This window comes from Emys orbicularis, chromosome 1 (genome assembly GCF_028017835.1).
Source record: "Emys orbicularis isolate rEmyOrb1 chromosome 1, rEmyOrb1.hap1, whole genome shotgun sequence".
Taxonomy (NCBI): domain Eukaryota; kingdom Metazoa; phylum Chordata; order Testudines; family Emydidae; genus Emys; species Emys orbicularis.
Window position 1 is genome coordinate 313,531,391 of NC_088683.1, and position 22,724 is coordinate 313,554,114.

The following is a 22,724-nucleotide window of genomic DNA, read 5'->3' on the forward strand; positions in this document are numbered from 1 at the left end:
GGGCATTTGTTCGTATGACAAAATCACTGTGTAACGTAAAACAAATAGTGGTCTGTGCCCCAGAAAAGTGCAGCACTGCAATAGCATATGTTTTGCAGGATAGGACTGGGGTACCTTGGCAGAGCCAAGCAAAGACACTTGTTCCAACAATGGCCTTGAACTATAGGTAGCTGCAAGTTATAGCAGTCCCTCGGTTTTGTAAATTATATTAAGTTTAACCACAAAAGTTATTTTAAACCATGGGTTCAGCACATCCCCATGGCAGCTTCCACTAGCTGAGCTTTTATGGTGACCTGGATTTCAATGGAAGTTGCCTTTCGCTGGTGGAATACCTGGATAGGGCAGTGATGTAAACAATGCTTGTCCTCCCTCCAGGGTGGAGTGCCTATGCTGGTGAAGTTCTCCGCCCCTACATTAGCGATGCTAAATCAAACCCTTGATTTGCAAGTCACATTAAAAACTGCTGACAAAGGTAAGTCCATCCAGTAATTATCACACATCTTCACTTCTGGATAGTACCAAGATTAGTTTAGAACCAACATTAATTAATAATAACGTATGTATTTTATTATTATTCTGTCATAAAACAAGACTTACCCTGCACCAACTTGGCTACAGACTGTGCTGCTGGTCTTTTTTTATGTATAACAGTGTGGCTGAATTCTTCCTGCATTACCTATAAGCAAAAAGTATCTGTTACAACTGTCTGTGCTGCATCTTGTTTAATAGATTCATAGATTTCAAGGCCAGAAGGTACTATTTGTGATCATCTAGTCCGATCTTCTGTATAACATAGGCCACAGAACTTCCCCAAAATAACTCCTAGAGCAGTGGTTCTCAAGCAGGGGTCCGGGGCCCCCTGGGGGATTGCAAGCAGGTTTCAGGGGGGCCGCCAAGCAAGGCCAGCATTAAACTCACTGGGGCCCAGGGCAGAAAGCCAAAGTCCCACTGCATGGGGCTGAAGCTCAGGGCCCTGAGCCCTGACACCTGAGGTTGAAGCTGAAGCCTGAGCAACTTATCTTCACAGGGGGCTCTTGTGGTATGGGGCCCCAGGCAGTTGCCCTGCTTGCTACCCCCTAATGCTGGTCCAGGCTTTTATATGCAGAAAACCAGTTGTTGTGGCACAGGTGGGCCGTGGAGTTTTTATAGCATGTTGGGGGGGGGGGGGGGGGGGCGGGACTTAGCAAGAAAAAGGTTGAGAACTCCTATCCTAGAGCATATCTTTTAGAAAAGCAACCAATCAATTTAAAAATTGTCAGTGATGGAGAATCCACCATGACCCTGTGTAAGTTGTTCCAATGGTTAATTACTCTGCTGTTAACAAATTTACACCTTATTTCCCATCAGAATTTGTCTCACTTCAACATCCAGCCACTGAATTGTGCTATGCCTTTCTCTGCTAGATTGAAGAACCCATTATTAAATATTTGTTTCCCATGACCTTCTCTTTGTTAAGCAAAATAGACAGACTCATGGAGCTATATCACTATCAGGCAGGTTTTCTAGGCCTTTGATCATTCTCATGGCTCTTCTCTGAACCCTTTCCGATTTATCAACATCCTTCTTGAACTGTGGGCACCAGAACTGGACACAGTATTCCATTAGAGGTGCCAAATACAGAGGTAAAATAACCTCTCTACTTCTATTCAAGATTCCTCTGTTTATACATCCAATGATGGCCTTAGACCTTTTGGCCACAGCATCACACTGGGAGCTCAGTATTCAGCTGATTATCCACCACAACCCCCAAATCTTTTTCAAGGTCATTGTTTCCCATGATAGAATTTCCCATGGTGTAAGTACAGGCTATTTCTTTGTTCCTAGATGTATACTTTTACATTTAGCGATATTAAAATGCATACTGTGTGTTTGTGTCCCGCTTACCAGCGATCTAGATTGCTCTGCATCAGTGATCTGTCCTCTGCTTTTTTTACCACACCCCCCCAATTTTTGTGTCATCTGCAAACTTTATCAGTGACGATTTTGTGTTTTCTTTCAAGTCATTAATAAAAATGTTTAACAGGGCCAAGAACCAATCTCTATGGGACTCACCCCACTAGAAACACCCATTTTCTGATGATTCCCCATTTACAATTACATTTTGAAACCTATCAGTTAGCTAGCTTTTAATTCATTTAATGTGTAGTTTTTTAATCAAGATGTCATGCGGTACCAAGTCAAATGCCTTGCAGAAGTCTAAGCATATTATGTCAATACTATTACCTTTATCAACCAAACTTGTAGACTAATCAAAAAAAGAATAAGGATGCGTCAAAGTGCAGGCAGCAGCACAAGAAACTCACCTCAGGGGGCAAGTAGTTGGTGATGCGCTTCTCCAAGAAGGACTTCTTTAATATTGAATTGATAGATGGTCGATCTCTTGGAGATATTTTAAACAGCTGGGAAATTAAAATCCTCAGGTCATAGGAATACTTTGGAGACACTGGGATAAAATGTCCTCTGCAGATCTTCAGCACCAGCTGGTGTAAACTGTTGCCTTCAAACTGAACAATAAAATATATCAAACAATAATAATTACTGCCATTTGATATAGGAGGTAACGACTGCACACTGCCATTTAAAATCACTAAGCAAGATCACGGCAGCAAGAAGGGCGGGTACCTGGCACTTTTCTCAGTTCCATTCCCATGCCAGCCTTTCTGCCCCCTCAATCAATACTGCTCTGTGTGACATCTCCATGGTTTTATAGGCAGAGTGGGAACTTAGCTTCTGCTGCTTCCACAAAGCTGGTCCTCTCCAGTCACTCTGATCAGCCTCTACTCTACTCTCTATTCCACACAAAGCTCAAGAGCGGAGCACCAATCAAAGGAATGCTCCTGGCTGTAATACGTTGTGTCTAGTTTCTTCTTGCATTAAAATGCTTCCATATCAAATCAAAGTTTTTGGAAAATGTTTCCAAGGACTCTACACTAATTTAGATTTCAAAATCTGCAATAAATTAGATCAATATTTTCAAACTTGGGCATCTAAAGTTAGGCACCTAAAGCCATATTTAAGCACCCAAGTTTGAAGTTTGGCTTTAGTTCTTCCTTTAGTATATCTTCATACGTAAATTCCCACTGCAGTTTCATTTGGACAAGATATTCTTCTTCATTTCCTGTCACTTACACAGTGTCACTGTGCACTGTTAAACAGTAGCCATGTTCCATTCCAAAGACAGATGGATTTTAATGGTGGTTGATTCTTATACATAAAAGTTAGTAAAATGCCTTGGGATCCTCTAGGAAATAAAAATAGTAGTGCTATGTGGAAGAATACAGTGTTTGTCTGTGTCTGTGTGTACACTTCACTTTGTTTCAATATGTCCAAAACAGACTTCATGTGAGAAATTAAAGTGAAAGAATTGAGGAACTCCATTAAATTGCAAATGTTTCCTTCCAGCAGCTGTCTTTGAAATACTCTCATTGCAACAATTTTCTGCCCTGTTCAATCTTTTTTTGAAATAATATGATATTAGTCAGATTGTGAATATACTTACCGGGTGCTTTAAAGTGCACAGCTCATAGAGGACACAGCCAAGAGACCAAATATCTCTGTGGATGAAAGCCATTCAAATGTCAGGAGAACGCCTCTAACATTTTCATAAGTATAGTACAATCCGCTCACCTCAGCATTCAAACTACTTGAAGATACTTCACCAAAAGTTAATATTAATGTAATTTGTAGAGAGATTTGTGCCAAATCTAACCTGGAAAAGACAGTTACCTTTTCCGTAACTGGTGTTCTTCGAGATGTGTTGCTCATGTCCATTCCACAATAGGTGTGCGTGCTCGCCACGTGCACCAGTGCCAGAAGTTTTTCCCCTAGCAGTACCCGTAGGGGAGCACCCCTAGCAACGCCTGGAGTGGCGCCTCTACAGCGCGGTATAAGGGGCGCTGCGCGCTCCCCCCATGCTCAGTTCCTTCTTGCCAGACAACTCCGACAGAGGGGAAGGAGGGTGGGATGTGGAATGGACATGAGCAACACATCTCGAAGAACACCAGTTACAGGAAAGGTAACTGTCTTTTCTTCGAATGATTGCTCATGCGCATTCCACAATAGGTGATTCCAAGCTATATCTGTTGGAGGTGGGTGGGAGTTCACAGACTCTCGGGACGGAGTACAGCCCTGCTGAACCCGGCGTCCTCCCTGGTTTGGGAGACGATCACATAATTCGAGATGAACGTGTGAAGCGAAGACCATGTGGCAGCCCTACAAACGTCCTGAATGGGAACATGGGCTAAAAAGCCGGCCAACGAGGCCTGCACCCTAGTCGAGTGTGCCCTCACAATCGGCAGCGGGGGGACTCCCGCCAGGTCGTAACAGGTACGAATACACGAGGTGATCCAGTTGGAGAGCCCCTGAGTGGAGATCAGCCAACCTCTCATGCATTCGGCCAAGGCGATGAACAGCTGCGAGGATTTCCTGAACGGCTTCGTACATTCCAGGTAAAAGGCCAAAGCCCATCTCAGATCCAGCATGTGGAGGCGGCACTTCTCACTGGACGCATGGGGCTTGGGACAGAGCACTGGCAGGAAGATGTCCTGGCCCATGTGGTAGGTGGAGACCACCTTGGGGAGGAACAAAGGATGCGGTCGGAGCTGGACCTTATCCTTGTGGAACACCGTGTACGGGGGCTCGGAGGTCAGGGCCCTGAGCTCCGAGACCCGTCGAGCTGACGTGATCGCCACCAGGAAGGCTACCTTCCACGAGAGCTGCGACCAGGAGCATGTAGCTAGCGGCTCAAACGGGGGACCCATCAACCGGGCCAGCACCAAGTTCAGGTCCCACTGAGGGCCTAACATACAGGAAAAGACGATCCAATCCCTTGAGGAATCTGCCAGTCATAGCATGGGAGAATACCGTGTGGCCCTGCACCGGTTGGTGAAAGGCTGATATGGCCGCCAAGTGCACCTTGACAGACGAGGGTGCTAGGCCCTGGGCTCTAAGGTGAAGGAGATAGTCTAAAATGAGCTGGATTGGAGCCACCACGGGCGAATCGCCCCAATCTGCTGCCCACTGGGAAAACCGAGACCACTTCGCCAAGTAGGCCTGACGTGTGGAGGGCCATCTGTTTTCCTGGAGGACGCGCTGAACTCCTTCCGAGCACGTCTGTTCCTCCCGGCCTAACCACTGAGCAGCCATGCTGTGAGTTGGAGTGCCGCGAGGTTGGGGTGGAGGAGGCGGCCCTAGTCCTGAGAGAGCAGGTCCGGGCGGGATGGTAATGGCCACGTCGGGGTGACTGCCAGGCTCGTGAGAGTCCCGTACCAATGTTGTCTGGGCCGTGCCGGGGCCAGGCAGGAGCACCTGGGCCCTGTCCGTTTTTATCTTCTCCAAGACCTTGCCGATCAGTGGGAATGGGGGGGAAGGCATAGAGAAGCTGGCCCAACCAGGACAGGGGGAAGGCATCGGAGATGGCACCCACGCCCAACCCCTCCCTGGAGCAGAAGCGGAGACACCGGCGGTTCTGCCGTGTCACGAACAGGTCCACCTGGGGAGTGCCCCACTCTTTGAAAATCCTGTGCACCACCTCTGGGTGTAGTGACCACTCGCGCTGAAAGGAGAAGTCTCGGCTCAGGCGATCCGCCTGTGATTTCCGGGTGCCTGGTAAGTGGTGGGCTTGTAGGCAAATATCGTGGGCTATACAGAAGTCCCACAGCCTGAGGGCTTCCTGGCAGAGGGCAGAGGAGTGGGCCCCGCCTTGCCTGTTGATATAAAACATCAAGGCCGTGTTGTCCATGAGAACCCTGACCACTCTGCCTTCCAAGTGTGAGCGGAAGGCCACACATGCCAGACGGACCGCCCTGAGCTCCTTGACGTTTATATGCAGGGCAAGGTTCTGCGCGGACCACAGATCTTGAATCTGAACGTTCCCCACATGGTCTCCCCACCCCAGGTCGTAGACGTCGGACACCAGCTCCACTGATGGGGGCCTGCCCCTGAACGGGACCCCATGGAGCATGTTCCCCGGGGAGGACCACCATTATAGGGAGGCAATCACAGGTTCGGGCACAGTGAGAACGTTGTCCATCCTGTCTCTGGACTGGGAGAACACCGAGGCCAACCAGAGCTAGAGGGTCCTCATCCTGAGTCTGGCGTGGTGAACCACATATGTGCACACCGACATGTGACCCAGGAGTTGGAGGCACTCCCTGGCTGTGGTCACGGGAAACCTTGTGACTGTGTCGATGAGCCCTTTAGGGTCTCAAATCTGTCCAGTGGGAGGGAGGCCCTGGCTGATGTCGCGTCCAGGACTGCCCCAATAAACTCTATGCACTGCACTGGGACTAACATGGACTTGGTGTCGTTTACCAACAGGACCAGAGCGGTGCACGTGGACAGGAGGAGCGCCACATGATCCCACACCTGAGACCTGGAGCTGCCCTTGACCAGCCAGTCATCGAGATAGGGGAAGATCTGGACCCCACAATGTCTGAGGTAGGCTGCTACCCCAGACATGCACTTTGTGAATACCTGGGAGCAATGGACAGGCCAAACGGGAGGACTGTAAATTGGTAGTGCTCCTGCCCAACCATGAAACGGAGGAAACGTCTGTGCCCCTCGAATATATTAATCTGGAAGTACGTGTCCTGCAGATCGAGGGTGGCATACCAGTCCCCGGGATCCAGGGAGGGGATGATGGAGGCCAGAGAGACCATGCGAAACTTGAGCTTTACCATGTACTGGTTCAGGCCTCACAGGTCCCGGATGGGCCTGAGCCCCCTTTTGGCCTTCGGGATAAGGAAGTAGCGGGAGTAGAAACCCTTGTGTCTGAACTCCGCTGGCACCACTTCCTCCGCTCCTAGGCCAAGGAGCCGCCCCACTTCCTGCTCTAGCAGAGCCTCCTGAGAGGGATCCCCCAGGAGGGACGGAGGGTGGTTGGGTGGGGTAGAGGTAAACTGGAGTGTGTAGCCACGGGAGACGGTGTTGAGGACCCATTGGTCCGAGGTCAGCCGCGACCACTCCGGGAGAAAGCACACAACCGGTTGGAGAAGGGTGGATCCCTGGTATGAACTGGTAAGTCGCCCCCGGGTGTCCCGTCAAAACTGACGTTTTCCCACCTGTCTGCCCTTGGTTGGGGGGCAGACCGGGACTGCCTCTGCAGGCATTTCTTATAGTCCCTGGACTTTTTATACGGGGGTTCATTTTTAGAGTGGGTGGCCTGTGTGGGAGCGTGCTGCGGCTTAAACTTGGTCTTAAATGTTGTGCGGGAATCTTTCAGGCCATGAAATTTCACGTCCGTCTGTTCCGCAAAGAGGGCCTTGCCATCGAACGGAAGGTCCTGCAAGGAGTTCTGCGCCTCAATGGACAACCCAGACAGCAAGAGCCACGATGCTCTCCTCATGGACACAGCGGAGGCCATAGACCGTGCAGGCGTATCCGCGGCATCCGACGCTGCCTGAAGGGTCGCCCTGACAGCCGCTGTACCCTCCTCCACCAGAGCCTTGAACTCCTTCTTGTCATGCTCCTGGAGGGAGTCCTCGAATTTGGGCAGAGAGCCCCACAAATTGAACTCATATCTCCCCAGGAGGGCTTGATGGTTTGCCACCCTTAACTGGAAACTTGAGGACGAATAAACCTTTCTCCTGAATAGGTCCAGCCTCCTTGAGTCTATTTTTCTGAGTAGGGGCCAGTTCGCCCTACCTCTCCCTGTGGTTGACCGATTCGACCACCAGGGAATTGGGGGCAGGGTGGGTGTACAGGTATTCATGCCCTTTGGCGGGCACAAAGTAATTCCGTTCTGCCCTCTTAGAGATGGGGGACAAGGAAGCTGGGGTTTGCCACAAGGCATTTGAAATCTTTGCCACCCCTTCGTGGAGTGGGAGAGCCACCCTGCCCGGTGCCGAGGCCGAGAGGACGTTGAAGAGGGAGTCCGAGGGTTCCTCTACCTCCTCGGCTTGAAGATTGAGGCTTGATGCCACCCTTTTCAACAGTTTCTGGTGGGCCTTAGAGTCCTCCTGCGGAACAGGTGGAGGAGGGGCCATAATCGCCTCATCAGGGGAGGATGAGGATGGGGGTGCGGTACTCTGCGTACCCACCAGTGCCGGAGGTCCCACCACTTGGTCGCCCTCCGGGCGTGGAACCAGAGATGAATGCCCCACCGACTCCTTCCTGGGAGGCTGAGATAGGGAGGCCGATGGTCTCTCCGAGGCCCCAGCCACCGAGCGAGCCACCACCGGGGGCTGTGTCGGGGGACACAGGGCCATTGGTATCATGGTGCTGGCCAAGGAGCCTGGTGCCACTGCACCTGCTGTGGCACCGATGGGGCAGGCTGTTCACCCTGACTAGCCTGTCCCATCGACTGACGACTACAAAGGGAGGCCAGGCTGGCATACGACCTGCCACTGTCCCGGGACTGGGAGGAGCGGTGGCATCAGGACCGGTGCAGACCACGAGACCGTGATCCTGGCGTGGAGGAGCGGGAGTACCGCCGGTAGCAGCTGCTCTGTGAAGGGCTCCACGACGGGGAGGTGCCGGCGATCGACACCTGGGACTGTGGGAGCGGTGCCGCGGCGGGGTCCTGGAGCGAGACTAAGAACAGGAACAGCATTGATGCCCGTACCACGATGGGCTACGATAGCCTCTCGGAGACGAGGACCTCCAGTGCCATCTGTCCCGGTCTCAACGGGGCACGCTCTTCTCGCGAGGTCTACGGTCCCTCGAGGTGGAGCAGTGCTTGGAACCCCTGCCAGTTGGTACCCAGCCAGACAATCTGGTGGGGGTCGATGGGAACTGGCACAGACTGCGCACGGGGTGGTCGCTGAGTGGCGAATGGCGTCGGGAACATTCCCTAGACTGCAAACGGTACCGATCAGGCAGCGACTGCGGAGATCCAAGCGGTGGCTTGCCTCTGGACCAGAGAGCCAACAGTGGTGGTGCCCTTGGTACCAGCAGAGACCTAACGTCCCGGGCTGCTTGCAGGGCCTCCGGCATGGAGGGCACCCGGATGTCCAGGGAGGTCGGCGCAGAGTGGGCCGGGCTGCTCTGCTCAACCTGAGTCAGAGGCCTGGAGGCCAACAGGGATCAAGAACTGCCCAACATGGGTCTAGTCTCTCCCCCGGACTTGCTCCGGTGTTTCAGTGAAGAAGACCTCTTCTTAGCCTTTTTGGTGTGTCCCGCGGACGGGGAGCGGTGCCAGCTGGTGGAAGGCACCAAAGGGTCACTGCGCACCGACGCCATGGTACTCGGTGCCGACTCGGAATGGCGCACCGGAGTCGGGGTCAACGCCAACTCCATCAGAATGGCTCGGAGCCGAATGTCCCTCTCCTTCTTGGTCCAAGGCTTGAAGGATCTGCAAATCTTGCAGTGATTGCTGAGCTGGTTTTCCCCCGACAGTGTAAACAGTCCACATGCAGATCACTCACTGGCATCGGCTGCCTGCAAGTGTCGCACGACTTAAAGCCCGGGACCGGGGCATGCCCCGACCCGGGCATACTAAACTAACACTAAACTAAACTAAACTACTTTAACTACAGGTACTACTAACTATGAATGAACAAGAGTTCAAGAGGGAAGCTGCAGCCAAGCTAGAGCAGAGCAGTTCCGACTACCTTCACTGGCGGCAAGAAGGAACTGAGGGTGGGGGGAGCGCACAGCACCCCTTATACCGTGCCATGGCGGCGCCACTCCAGGGGTCGCTAGGGGCGCTCCCCTACAGGTACTGCTAGGGGAAAAACTTTCGGCACCGGTGCACATGGCGAGCACGCACACCTATTGTGGAATGCACATGAGCAATCACTCGAAGAAGAATTAATTTTTCTGGTTTCTGAAGTACATAACAGGGTGCCTTTCTTAAAAAAAAATTATTTATACACCATGCACGATGGTGCAGTATAAATAATAATTACAATCATACTACTACTTTATACCTTCAAGTGTCCTGACCAAGAGTAGAACTGATGGGCTAGTGTCAACAGTTTGCACGTGTAGTAGTGTAAAATTGTTTTTGAAGAACATTACTTTGGAGATGCAATAAAGATGTTCAGCATTCACTGCAGTCGTTCTTTTTGCCTATCATGTTTGCCTGCCTGACAGTATAAATATAAACAACTGCCTCTTCATTTTCAGTGGTACTTGTAGCTGTAGTACAGATCCCTGACAGATCCCTTCACTGGATACAGACTGAGCTGATCAGGTTTAGAATCCATGGAGAGTTAGGTGAATCTGGGAATGGAGATCCACACAGAGGCGGTTGCAGAGCTGATCTGTGGCCACACAGCTCTATCCCCAGAGGTAGAGCCCTTTACTCTATATATTTCTCTATATCACATCCATCATTGTAATAACTGAATACCTTAGACTTTCCCGTCTTATTGTCATAGATGGCAGCCCTGTCACTGGGGTATGATGCCACAAGCAGGGACGTTCCTGCACAGGGAAGGGGTAGGCTATCTCTGTCTGATTGACAGCCAAGGAGACTGCAAGGGAGATGAGCAGTCTGAGGAGTCGCCTGAGAGCTTTGAAATTGAGGTATCTGTCTGGAATCAAGGCTCTTCTGGTCTGAAGTCAAGCTTCCCACACAGAATAGGGGAACATAGCCCTCCATAACCCATGACTCTTCAACCCTCAGCACCTAATGTTTTGGTGGCTCTCAGCGAGTCTCTACAAGTCTCAGGCGTATCTGCCTCCTCTGCAGACAACTCTATAAGGGTTACTGAAAACAGGGGCTTTCACTGTCCAGAACTATCAATCTAGCACTGTTCTTTGAAGAATATTTTTAACAATCAATACTCAATCTATTAACATTTTGCAAACTCAGAACTAAAAGGAGCCACATCTCTGTCAGCTACTGCACATTAGACACACAGTGGGATAAAATCACAAAGAGGAAACAAAGGAAAGAATTGATTTTCAACTTGACGGTATTACAAATGTAAGTAAGAAGATTAAAATATAAGTAGTTGCAAACATGTTTATGAAAATAAAAATGCAGTTGTAATGTTAAGTCATGAGATTATCAAAGCAAATAACTTCCTGTTTTCAGGCATGCATGTTTCATCATATGGTTGGAGAAAGCATCCAAGCAAACATATATTTAGATACATACGTTTTATTGTTATATGGTCGATTCTCACAGATCTCCGGCGATAGATAGTAGGGTGTCCCTACACAGGTACGAGCGAGCTCCATAGTACTAATGAAAGATAGAAAACAAAAGAAACGTAAGTGATAAACAGTTTATTCTAAAAGTGGGGGAAAGGGCTTGTATGTAACCAGGAAAAGAGCACATAGAGGCTATCATTTCTGCTCAAAAGTATATGAATGCCAGTTTAGTTCATTAATTTAGACACTGCAGGGACAAAATTAAAACACTCTCCAGCTCTCTGTTAAAATGGTTGTGTAATTCTATGGTGGAGAATGCCTGTGTTCCAATATAAAGCTCAGGAATTCTCTCTCGCCTCACCCCATACCAGTGTTGCAATCACCATTCCTGGAGAAATGGTTATCACTAACGCTAAGATTTTGTCATGGATATTTTTAGTAAAAGTCACAAACAGGTCACGGGCAATAAAGAAAAATTCACAGAAGCTCGTGACCTGTCTCTGACTTTTACTAAAAATATCCATGATAAAATGGGAAGTGTCTGGGCAGCTACAGGGTGGCTGGGAACTCTGGGGCCCTCACCACCTGTGGGGGCTCAGAGCTCCAGGGTCCCCCTGCCCCACCGTAGGTGTCAAGGAGCTGTGGGGTATCCCCTGCCTGTGGTGGCCGGGAGTTGCAGGGTACCCCCACTGCCAAGGCAGCTGGAGCTTGGGGGCCTGCTGCCTCAGGCGCCGGGCATATCTCACAGCTCCCTGCCACTGTGGGAGGCGGTGGGACCCTGCAGCTCCTAGCTGCCAGGGCTGAAGTCACAGAGGTCTTTGGACGTCACGGATTCTGTGGCTCCCATGACCTCCATGAAAAAAATCGTAGCTTTAGTTATATTTTAAAAGCAGTCAACTGTGCAGCAAGATTTTACGATGCACCAGGTGGTTTTGCAATATATCCATTAAGCCACAAAACAATGTTGTCCTAGATGTGAGCATCCCACCCAAACCAGGACTGAAAGGAGGGAGTGCTGTCCTGGGGTTGCACGTCCTATTTTCTGCTTTGTCACTGACTTGCTGTGTAACCTCGGTCAAATCACCGTACATCTAAATTTTCAAGAGTGGACACTAATTTTGGGGTGCCTTCGTTCTTGGTTGTCAAACTTGAGACATTGACAGCCTCATTTTCAGAAGTGCTGAGCACCCACAACTCCCACTGAAAGTTTAGCACCTAGCCTCTCTGTGGCTCTGATTCCCCATTTGTAAAAAAGATGATGAAAATGCTTCTGAGCATCCAGGAGGTTGTGATGCTTAAGTCATTCATATTTGTATAGTAAACTTGTTTGATGAATGGTGTTACTGAACTAGTAAATATTTTTCTTGTAATTTTTCTATTCCATGAAGACTATTAAAATACTGTAGAAAAAGTCTGTACTGATACAAAGCATGAGGTTCACCTCCCATCTATTTTAGGTATTTATGTGGCTCCTGTTACTGTAGTACAGGGGTGAGCAAACTTTTTGGCCCGAGGGCCACATCTGGGAATAGAAATTGTATGGCAGGCCATGAATGCTCACAAAATTGGGGTTGGGATGTGGGAGGGGGTGAGGGCTCTGGTTGGGGCCATGGGCTCCAGGGTGGGGCCAGAAATGAGGAGTTCAGGGTGCAGGGGTGGGCTCCAAGCTGGGGCAGGGGAGTGGGGCTGGGACAGAGGGGTTCGGAGGGCGGGAGGGGAATCAGGGCTGGGGCAGGGGTGCAGGAAGGGGGGCAGGCTCCGGCTGCAGACTCTGGGGTGGGGCTGGGGATGAGGGGTTTGGGGTGCAGGAGGATCCTCCAGACTGGGATCAAGGGGTTTGGAGGGCGGGAGGGGGATCAGGGCTGGGGCAGGGGCGTGGGGAGAGGCTCATGAGTGCAGGCTCCGCGTGGCGCTTACCTCAAGTGGCTCCCGGAAGCAGCGGTATGTCCCTTCTCCGGCTCCTTGGCAGAGGCGCAGCCAGGTGGCTCTGCACACTGCCCCGTCCGCAGGCACTGCCCCTGCAACTCCCATTGGCTGTGGATCCCAGCCAATGGGAGCTGAGGAGGCAGTGCTTGGGGCGGGGGCAGCGTGCAGAGCCCCCTAACTGCTCCTACACATAGGAGCCGGAGGAGGGCCATGCCGCTGCTTCTGGGAGCCACATGGAGCGGCCCCCGACCCTGCTCCCTGGCTGGAGCACCGGAGTGGGGCCATGCCGCTGCTTCCGGGAGCTGCCCCCAACCCTGCTCCCCAGCGAGAGCTCGAGGGCCGGATTAAAACAGCTGGCAGGCTGGATCCGGCCCATGGGCTGTAGTTTGCCCACCCCTGCTGTAGTATCTCAACACCTCACAATCTTTAATGTAGTTATCCTCACAACAGCTCTGTGAGATAGGGAAGTGCTATTATCCGCATTTTACAGTTGGGGGACTGAGGCACAGAGATGCTAAGCAATTTGCCCACAGTCACAAAGGAAGTCTGCAGTGGAACAGTGACTTGAACCCAGATCTCCTGATCTGGAGATCTCCAGATCTCCTGTAAACTAGTGCCTTAGCCACTGGACCATCCTTCCACCATACAGCCCATATACCCTTTTAGGTTTACCTTCTTATAAACACCTCTTAAAGAAAAGAAAATATGTATCATTCTGGATACAGTCTGTGCAGTCTTAGGGCCTCTTCCTGCTCCCATTGAAGTTTATGGCAAAAATTCTCATTGATTTCCACAGGGCAGTATCAGACCCTTAGTCCCCTGTACTGCATTAGACACAACACACTTTCAATCTGCACCTGATCTTTAGGAACAGTGACATTTTTCAGGGCTGGCATTAGGTACAGGACACAGATTGTATAAAAAAGATGCTTACTTGTTCAACATTCTTGCTATGCCAAAGTCCCCAAGCTTTGCTACCATTCCATTATTGCTAAGGAAAATGTTCTGCAAATAAAGAAGAAACTGGTATGCGTTGATGAAACATGGAAGAATTTCCTATGTATGCATTTTTGTGACTGGGTAAAATCAAGAACTGTAACTCCCAAGTTTACTACCTGTGCTTTTATGTCTCTGTGTAAAACCTTCCTGTCATGAATATGCTTCAGTCCTAAGGAAATCTGCACAAACCAAGCCAGAATCTATAGTGAAAAACAAAAGGTACAAGACTCTGTAAATCTGCACTGCTGTGATTTCCGATGGAATGTCTTACTGAAAAACATAAAACAAAACCAAAAGAAAAACCTAAAATACACACTGCATATACACAAAAAAGAGGGGAAAATAAACAGAGCTGTTAATATCAACTTGAGTGACTGGCCTCATTTAATCAATTTTCCAATTTTAAATATTATCAGAAAATAATATGCAGACAAATACATGATCCTACAGTCCTTATTCCAACAAACCTTCCAGTAACTGCAGTGGGAGTTCTGCCTGAGTAAGGAATGTGGAATCAAGCCCAAGGCAGCCTTTTACTTAGGAAGGCGTGAGTTCAAATCTTAGTGCAGATCACATTTGAAAAGGAGTTATACAGTCTCATCCTAATCCTCAGTGTTGGAAACCATTAAACCACCATACAATTTTGATGACATTTATGATCCCTTGTCAAGAAAGGCTCAGGAACAGAAAAATACAGATTGTCGGTTAGAAATGTGGGTAAATGGCAGAGTTGTATAAGGAAGCTTGCATAGCAACTTCTCACACTATCCCTGTCGTAAGCCACAGCTATTATATCCTTACATTGGTCCTGATCCAGAAAAGCACTTAATTTCATACTTAAATAATGTTTTCACCCCTCAGCCAAAAGGCCAAGAATATTAAACACATGGTTAAGTACTTTCCTGGATCAAGACCTTTGGGAAGCAGTTAGACATATACTTTAGTCTATCCCTATTCAGGAAAGCACTTAAACACATGCTTAACTTTACAACACATCAGGGCCACCCAGAGGATTCAGGGGGCCTGGAGAAAAGCAATTTCAGGGGCCCCTTCCATAAAAAAAAAGTTGCAATACTATAGAATACTATATTCTCGTGGGGGCCCCTGTGGGGCCCAGGGCCTGGGGCAAATTGCCTCACTTGCCCCCCTCCCCCCCTCCGCACCCACCCTGGGCAGCCCTGCAACACATGCATACAGCCCATTGACTTCATGATTTCATTCAGGAAATCAACATTATTCAGGAAGCACTTAAGCACCTGCTTAGCTGTGCTAAGTTGTGATTCCTTGATTTGGAGCCTTTCATGAGCACTAAATTCATACATACATTTGAAAATATATAAGCATATTATGGGGACTAAACATAATTGGGTAGCTTGCTTTGCTTCTTTAGTTTGGGGATTTTTTTGTTTTTGTCTGCCCCGCCCCTTTTTTGTCTGCTGTATTTTGACAAAACACAGAGCCAAACATTCTTCCTTTGTCTATCTTCTGATGTCACATTTCCTGTTAGTTTGGCTCTGTATTTTGTTATTCTCTCTTGTTGTCAGCATTCTTTTTTATTGTTGGTTCCCTATTTTGTATTTTTCTTATTTGTGATTTTGTCCTCTTATATAAATTTCATTCTCTCTCGTGTTCCGTCTGCTTCCAATAACTGAATGAGCCAGACAGTCCTCAATTAACTCCCAACTGATTGCCGCACCATTGACTCCCTCTTTCTCTACCACTTAAATGGAAAAAAGAAAAGTGAAGAGATTTCTTTTTCTATTTAAATGTTAGATTAAGAGTAGACCAAGAGTCACATTTTAAGGACAACCTTATCTGGGTTTCTTTTTGGGCATGTGCAGTTTTACAACCAGTTATTTTCACTAGCAATTTAGGTCGCTAGGTATCTAAATTCTTGATTGCACCTGCAAAATGGAAATCAATGTCTGAAAAACTAGCCCTGAGTTCTGTACTCTGAAGTGCAATGCATAATAGAAAAGTATGCTTCAGCTTGTTGAAGGGAGGTCAAAAAGTAGCATGTATGAGAATGAGAGGAGTAAAGTGAAGGATGGGAAACAGTCGTGATTCCATCCCATCCACTAAATATATATACACATATTTCTGAGCTAATATATACTGGAATAGGTCAGAAGGCTGGTTTAACAATTCTGAATCCTATTACTGAATATCATGGGTGAAATCCTGACCCCACTTCAATCAGTGGGAGTTTTGCCATTGACTTCAATAGGGCCAGTATTTCACCCCATCTAGGTAACATTGTTGTGTCTACAAGACACAGCCTTGATCTACATTACTCCTTACCTTCCAACTCAAATGTCATTTCTAAGGAGAGATTTTTTCTCTAGCTCTTAACTGAAAAATCACTCAATTCTCACAAAAAGCAGAAGGGCTTAGCTACATGTCTCTTGTGACTGTAACGATAAAGACAAGAAACTGCGTCATGTATTGGATAGTCCTAAACATGCATATTAGGATATAAATCCTTTACTCCAAAAATAAGCCCTTTACCTGGTCCTCATCAAACAGCACTCCATGTTGCATATTGATCCGTCTCATTAGATCACCTCCATCACAATATTCCATCAAAATGTATAGTTTATTCTTTTCTGCAAGAAAAGATAGAGGTTTTTCTACCTACTTCACTGATATTAGTGGATATAGCAATTAATTGTTTTGGTTACAGCTGTTGTGTTTGGGTTTGGGGTTTGTTTGTTTTTTTAGCTTTTGATCCTCTAGCTCTACTTCTTCCCCCCAAAGATTTCTGGTAAGATGGATGCTTTTGGTGACCAACAGGGAAAAACTGATTACAGCAAACAAGACATAAAAGAGATGGAGATTTGCTAAAGTAGAGCTTTACAGCTCAATCCATGTTCAGGATGATTCCCATATCCTCAAATGTTCATTCCTACTCACCCCTCATTGTGACAAAGTGAATTTATTTCCACCAGTAATTGTGGCCAATATATATTCAACCAATTTCCCCCCATCATAGCATGTGCAATATCCTAGAGCCCATAAATGAAGGTTATGCTGGCTTCCAAGTTTTGTGTGGATCCAGCAACAGACTTCATATGCTATTCAATGTTATCCAAAAGCTTTTGCACACTATTTAGTTTCTTATGTGTGAGAACTATTCCATGGGTCACAGATTCTTTCAGTTTCTTAGCAGAGCTTCCCCAAGAGGAGGGATGTGTCCTTGAGAAACAAGCTGCTCCGTCTTTGGGCCTAGGTTGCCATAGCCCAAAACATCCTCTTTAGAGGGATTCTGCTTCCCCTTTGGCATTTTGCTAACCCATGTTTATTCCTGAGGGGATATTTTAATAGTGCAGTAGACAAAGCAATCACTAAAAATAGTTCTGAGAAGCCAAAATGCAAGTTGGTGGTTGAGAGCATGTGAAACAGATTTGCTGGCTGAACTCAAGAATACATGTGCCCCTTTATCAAATATGTACGTTGGCCATAGTTTGTTGTGCTATGCAACAAAAGAAAATCTCCAAGCTTTCAAAAATTCAACTACAAGTTAGAGTTGAAACATAAGCTGCAGGCTGCACTAAAATCTGTTGGGTTTTGTAATGTAGGCCTACAGCTCCTTCCTCAACAGACCACAGACTTCGTGGACATCACTGCAGAAATCACTAACTCACCAGGATATCAGCAATCCACAAAATAGGGAATTTAAGATGGTAAAGTCCCACCAGCCAAAGTTTTCCTTTTGTTCGGTTATTCTCTTTGGGCCTGTGCCTTGCATAATTATTTTGCCAACTTGGACACAAATCCTCTGTGACCTTGTCAATTAATTATAAAAGACTAGCATTATCATCTTGGCACTTTAGGTATGAATTTCTTTTCATAAATTACCATAACAAACTTGTTGTTTTTTTCCAAATATGTATCTGTGTTTATCCTATGACTTAATGAATATCTACTCAGTTCACTGCCACAGCCTATTTCTTGTGGCAAAGCTCCATCTATAAATCACAAATTTAATGAGAAAAGGAAATATCTCAAACAAACTTAGTTATCAATTTGGCCACAGTACTCCAGGACCAATCCCACACAGGTGCACCTGTAATTGGGAAACTATGTAGCAATTCCCCCTACCTTTACCACCACCACCCCCGAGATGTCGTCTGCAAAATTCAACCATCATAACGAATATCAAGAAGACCTCCCATCATCATATGTATCGAATGCAGAAATGACAATGCTTGGTCTTTTAGACAGCACAGTAGAACAGACACAAGTTAAAAAGAAAACAAAACACAAAAGAGGTAAATAAGCAAGGGTTTAAAAAAAAAAAAAAAAAAACCCTGAGAGGCCCATAGAGACAGATAAAAACTAAACCATAAGTGCCATGGGATGTTCACCCCATACTAGGCTAGAAGGGGATGGTAAGGCTGAGAAAGGGCCAATTAACTGGAAAGGCCACATCTGAAGGGAATTAGATGGCCTAAGTAACCCCTTAATGATGGTGAAGCCAGGCTAAGAAGGTACAGACTGGGCTAATATAAAGCCAGCAAGCTGGTGGCAGAAGGAAAAGACTCAGGGAAATAGAGTAGAACCTCAGAGTTATGAACACCTCAGGAATGGAGGTTGTTACCTTGTCAAATCTCTTTTTTTAAAACCTTCCTTTTTTTTTTTTTAGTAGTTTATGTTTAATACAGTACTGGGTTGTTTGGTTTTCTTCGGGTCTCTGCTGCTGCCAGATTGTGTCCTTCCGGTTCCAAATAAGGTGTGTGGTTGACCAATCAATTCATAACTCTGAGTTTCTACTGTAGCAGCAGAGCTTGGCTGCTGATTAGAGGGTCCCTGGGCTTGAACCAGGAGCAGAGGGTAAGCCCGGGTTCGCCTACCAGCCAATGAGGAAGTGGCGTATACTAGGCAGTGGAGACGAAGGGCAGGTCTACACTACGGCAGTGATCAACGCTCTGAGATCGATCCACCGGCAGTCAATTTAGTGGGTCTAGTAAAGACTCGCCAAAACAACTGCAGATCGTTCTCCAGTTGACCCCCTGTACTCTACCCCCGACAAGAAGAGTAAGGTAAGTCGATGGGAGATTTTCTCCCATCTGCCCCAGCAGTGTAGACCCCATGGTAACTCAACCTAACTTACGTCGACTCCAGCTACGTGAATAACTGGAGTTGCGTAGTGTAGGTCAACTTACTGAGGTAGTGTAGACATAGCCGAAGACTGTCTGGGACAGTCGTCCAATGGGACTTTGATACCCTGGGAGGAGAGGGCTATGGTGACCTGGCCGGAGGGCTGAGTCAAAAAGAAGGAGTACCCTGGGTCGCAGAGAGAGAGGGGCCATGCTGCAAGGAAAGGGGTGTCTTACCTGGAAGAAGCTAATCCCCTAAACAGCCAAGAGGGGGATGCCCTAGCGTTGAACGGTACCCCATAACAATAAGCAAGACAAACAGGCAAGGCTTAAAATATTAAAAAAGGAAACACACACACACACAGAGAGAGAGAGAGAGAGAGAAAACAAAAATGGGGGGAAAAGTTGCATAGTACATCCTTTCCCAAGCATTACTCCTGGCTGTAAATAGCTCAATAAGGCATACTTCAAGTGCTACGGAAGTAATACCTAATAACTTGGTCCAATTCCAGAAGTCATTTATGTGTACGAAACACTTAAGCTACATTTTTTCAGGTTCCTAGGTGAGTAAAGTATTTTAATCTCACATAAAATCACAAATAAAATAAAGTTAAACTAAAACCTTGAAGAGAACTGTAGAATGTTACTATATTTGGATGCTTCATCTTAGCCAGAAGAATTACTTCTTTCTGAGATGCTTCTTTTTCTTTCACAGGCATCTAAAGTGAGTGTAAAAAAAAAACACTGTAAAATGCCAATTTTCTAGTAAAACTTTTTTCTACATAAAGCTCATATCAAAACAGTCATAGGAGATTACATTAGATAAGTGGTAGTGGATCTAAATGTTGCAAGAGTTATTTAAAGGGTTTTATCCACCATTAAAAAAATATGCATATACAGTGAAAAATACAAGTTCTGATATTTGAAAATATATTGACACTTTGACATTTTTAGACTCTGATCCTGAAAACACTTAAGCAGGTGTGTAAATTTACTCATGTGAGTAGTCCTAATTAGTCAAAGGGACTTTTCTCACATAAGTAAAGTTAGGCCCATGCTTGTGTGTTAGCAGGAGCAGGACCCATGTGACTTACGTTCTTGGTATGGGTAAGTTCATATGAACAAAATACAAAGGAAAAATATTGAAAAATACTCCTCTTAAGAGTTATCCACTTTTCCAATATTTTGGGTGAAAGCCTAGCACCATTGAAGTCAATGGCAAAAACTCCCATTGACTTCAGTGGGGATAAGATTTCACCCATGGTGTTTTTCTTAAAGCACCAGATCCTGAAGTCTAGTGATTTCTTGAGAATCTCATCTTTCATTTAAAAGTTGAAAATGTAACCTATGTGTACACAGGAGGGTGAGAAACCAAAAGGCAAATAAAAAGAACCAAAAATCTATTGTTTTGTTTTTTTAAAGTCTTGTAATTTTTGAACATGACTCATGATTTTTGAATGCTCAGGCTTGGCAATTTTTTAAAATTATTGATCTTAAAGCTGTGTACAGCCAAAATCTGAAGTCTTGTATACCTGGCAAATGTTGATTATTGTATTGCTGGTGACTACAGTTTAGAGAGAATTTGTACAGTTTTTGTATCCAGATAATTTTTAGGTTGTAAAGTCTCTGGTATTGAGTATGAACGTTGTATAAAGATTCTCAGACCTGGACTATAAAAATGTATTCTTCTATTGCAACTGCCTAATACATCGCACACACACTAATTCACATTAATCACTAAGAGGACTGCTCCTCTCCCCTCATTGTGAATTACTTAATTTTGAAAATAAGTGAACAAACAGTGAAGAAGCAGAGTAATACATCACAAAATGTACTTTGTTCAGTTATTTTGAGAGCAGTAGCTTCATTTTAATTATATGTTCTATCATATTTTACTCAGTCATATTTTTAAATTATAATGAAGTTTAGAAATTAATTAATTGAAATGGCCTGAAGACTAAAACATGTTGTATTAATAAAGTTCAATTCATAGTTATCTTGTGAGAAATTGAAACACAACAAGTAAATAAAATTTAAACAAATGTCGGTGGAGAAAACAGGAATACTCACAATTAGTAACCATTATACTCAGTGGTAAATGTTTGGCAGGGATATGCCCATAATTTCTATACCTGCTATCATACTCTACACATAGATAAGTCTGAACTAACAGGAAATATAGTGGGCATGTTTTTGTTATATTAAATTTGTACATGTAATCATGCTTGCAAATCACTAAATTAATAGAGAAACTGAACACAGTCTTTTAGAAATTTTAACCTTATATAGTCAACATATAATTGTAAAGGAAATAAAAAACTCCTAAGTTTACATTGTAGTAACACATAGCACTATAACCAACTAAATAAAAAACATCAGTATTATATAGGGTTGCTTTTGTTGTTTTTACCTTTGTTAAATTGATCTCTTTGATAACAGATTGGTGGTTATCTACCTTTCCTTTTGCTAAGAAAACTTTGCCAAAGGCTCCTTCCCCAATCATTTTAATAATTTCATATTTATCCATGATGTCTTTGTTTTAAAGCAGTGTCTAAAATACAAAAAAAGTCCCAAATATGAGGGTTTCACAGGTAATCAGTGTTCTGAAAATATTCCAAGGGATTTCACACGTTGGTGAAGTCGCAAATTTAAAGAATTTAATCACAATCACAATTGTTGTCACCAACTGGAAACAACTGGGTTGGTGTGCAGTGTATTTAATTAAACCAGCTTTTCCAAATGTAAGGCCAGGTCTACACTACCGCGGTAATCGAAGTTCCGGGTTCGATTTATCGCGTCTGGTCTGGATGCGATAAATCGATCCCGGAAGCGCTCGCCGTCGTCTGCGGTACTCCAGCTCGGCGAGAGGAGTACCGCGGAGTCGACGGGGAGCCTGCCTGCCGCATGTGGACCGCGTCTGAACCGCGGTAAGTTCGAACTAAGGTATGTCAACTTCAGCTACGTTATTCACGTAGCTGAAGTTGCGTACCTTAGTTCGAATTTGGGGGTTAGTGTAGACCAGGCCTAAGAATGCTGAGCCCCCCACACCTTCTGGAAAATAAAACCAGTTACAACTCCCTTCAGCGCCAGGTGGTGTTAGACATCTACTCAAAATGTGCTGACACTAATTCTATGACATGACTTCTCTTTCCTTATAAGCTTTGAGGCTCAGTGAAATAGTTAAAAGCATTAACACCAAGTATTATCACTGGCATCTGGGTTAGCACCCATTGAAATGAATGGGGACGTTCACACTGTAGCTACCAGGCAAACTCAGGCAGCGCTGGCTGCCCCTCTCACCGCCAGGACTGCGTTTGCGGGGTCTTCTGGCAACCAGCTAGAGACTCAGACGCAAGCTGGGTTCTGGGATGGGGACCCGCACTTCGGGAAAGGCTGGATCCGACCGTGGGCGCCTGTGGTCAGGCCCCAGGCAGCTGCAGGCAGGAGGCGGGGCTGGGGCAGCCTTGGTTTGCAGCCAGCCCTACACAAAGTCTCCCTGTTTGTCGCTATTTACAGCCTCCTGGTGCAGTTGGGGGGGGGCGCTCTGCCCCCGTTGCCCCCACCCCCGGTGCTGTGGGGGCCACGGAGTTATCCCTGAGTCCTCGCCCTGCCCTGCCGGGCCTCCCCTCCCCGCACGCTCCGTTGCCATGGAGCCGG

General features: G+C 46.5%; 1 protein-coding gene across 1 annotated transcript in view; it reads right to left on the reverse strand.

Annotated features, from left to right (window-relative positions):
• The window catches only part of NEK5 (NIMA related kinase 5), a 47,027-nt gene extending 25,433 nt beyond the window's left edge, over positions 1-21,594 (reverse strand). Inside the window, exons 1-9 of the mRNA XM_065423547.1 lie at positions 21,478-21,594; positions 19,690-19,786; positions 16,477-16,574; positions 14,085-14,168; positions 13,904-13,974; positions 11,048-11,134; positions 3,500-3,554; positions 2,304-2,504; positions 598-676 (exon numbers count right to left, since the gene is read on the reverse strand). Coding sequence (XP_065279619.1) covers positions 598-676; positions 2,304-2,504; positions 3,500-3,554; positions 11,048-11,134; positions 13,904-13,974; positions 14,085-14,168; positions 16,477-16,574; positions 19,690-19,786; positions 21,478-21,594 — 889 coding nt within the window. The remainder of the gene's footprint in view (positions 1-597; positions 677-2,303; positions 2,505-3,499; positions 3,555-11,047; positions 11,135-13,903; positions 13,975-14,084; positions 14,169-16,476; positions 16,575-19,689; positions 19,787-21,477) is intronic.
• Positions 21,595-22,724: the final 1,130 nt, after the last annotated feature.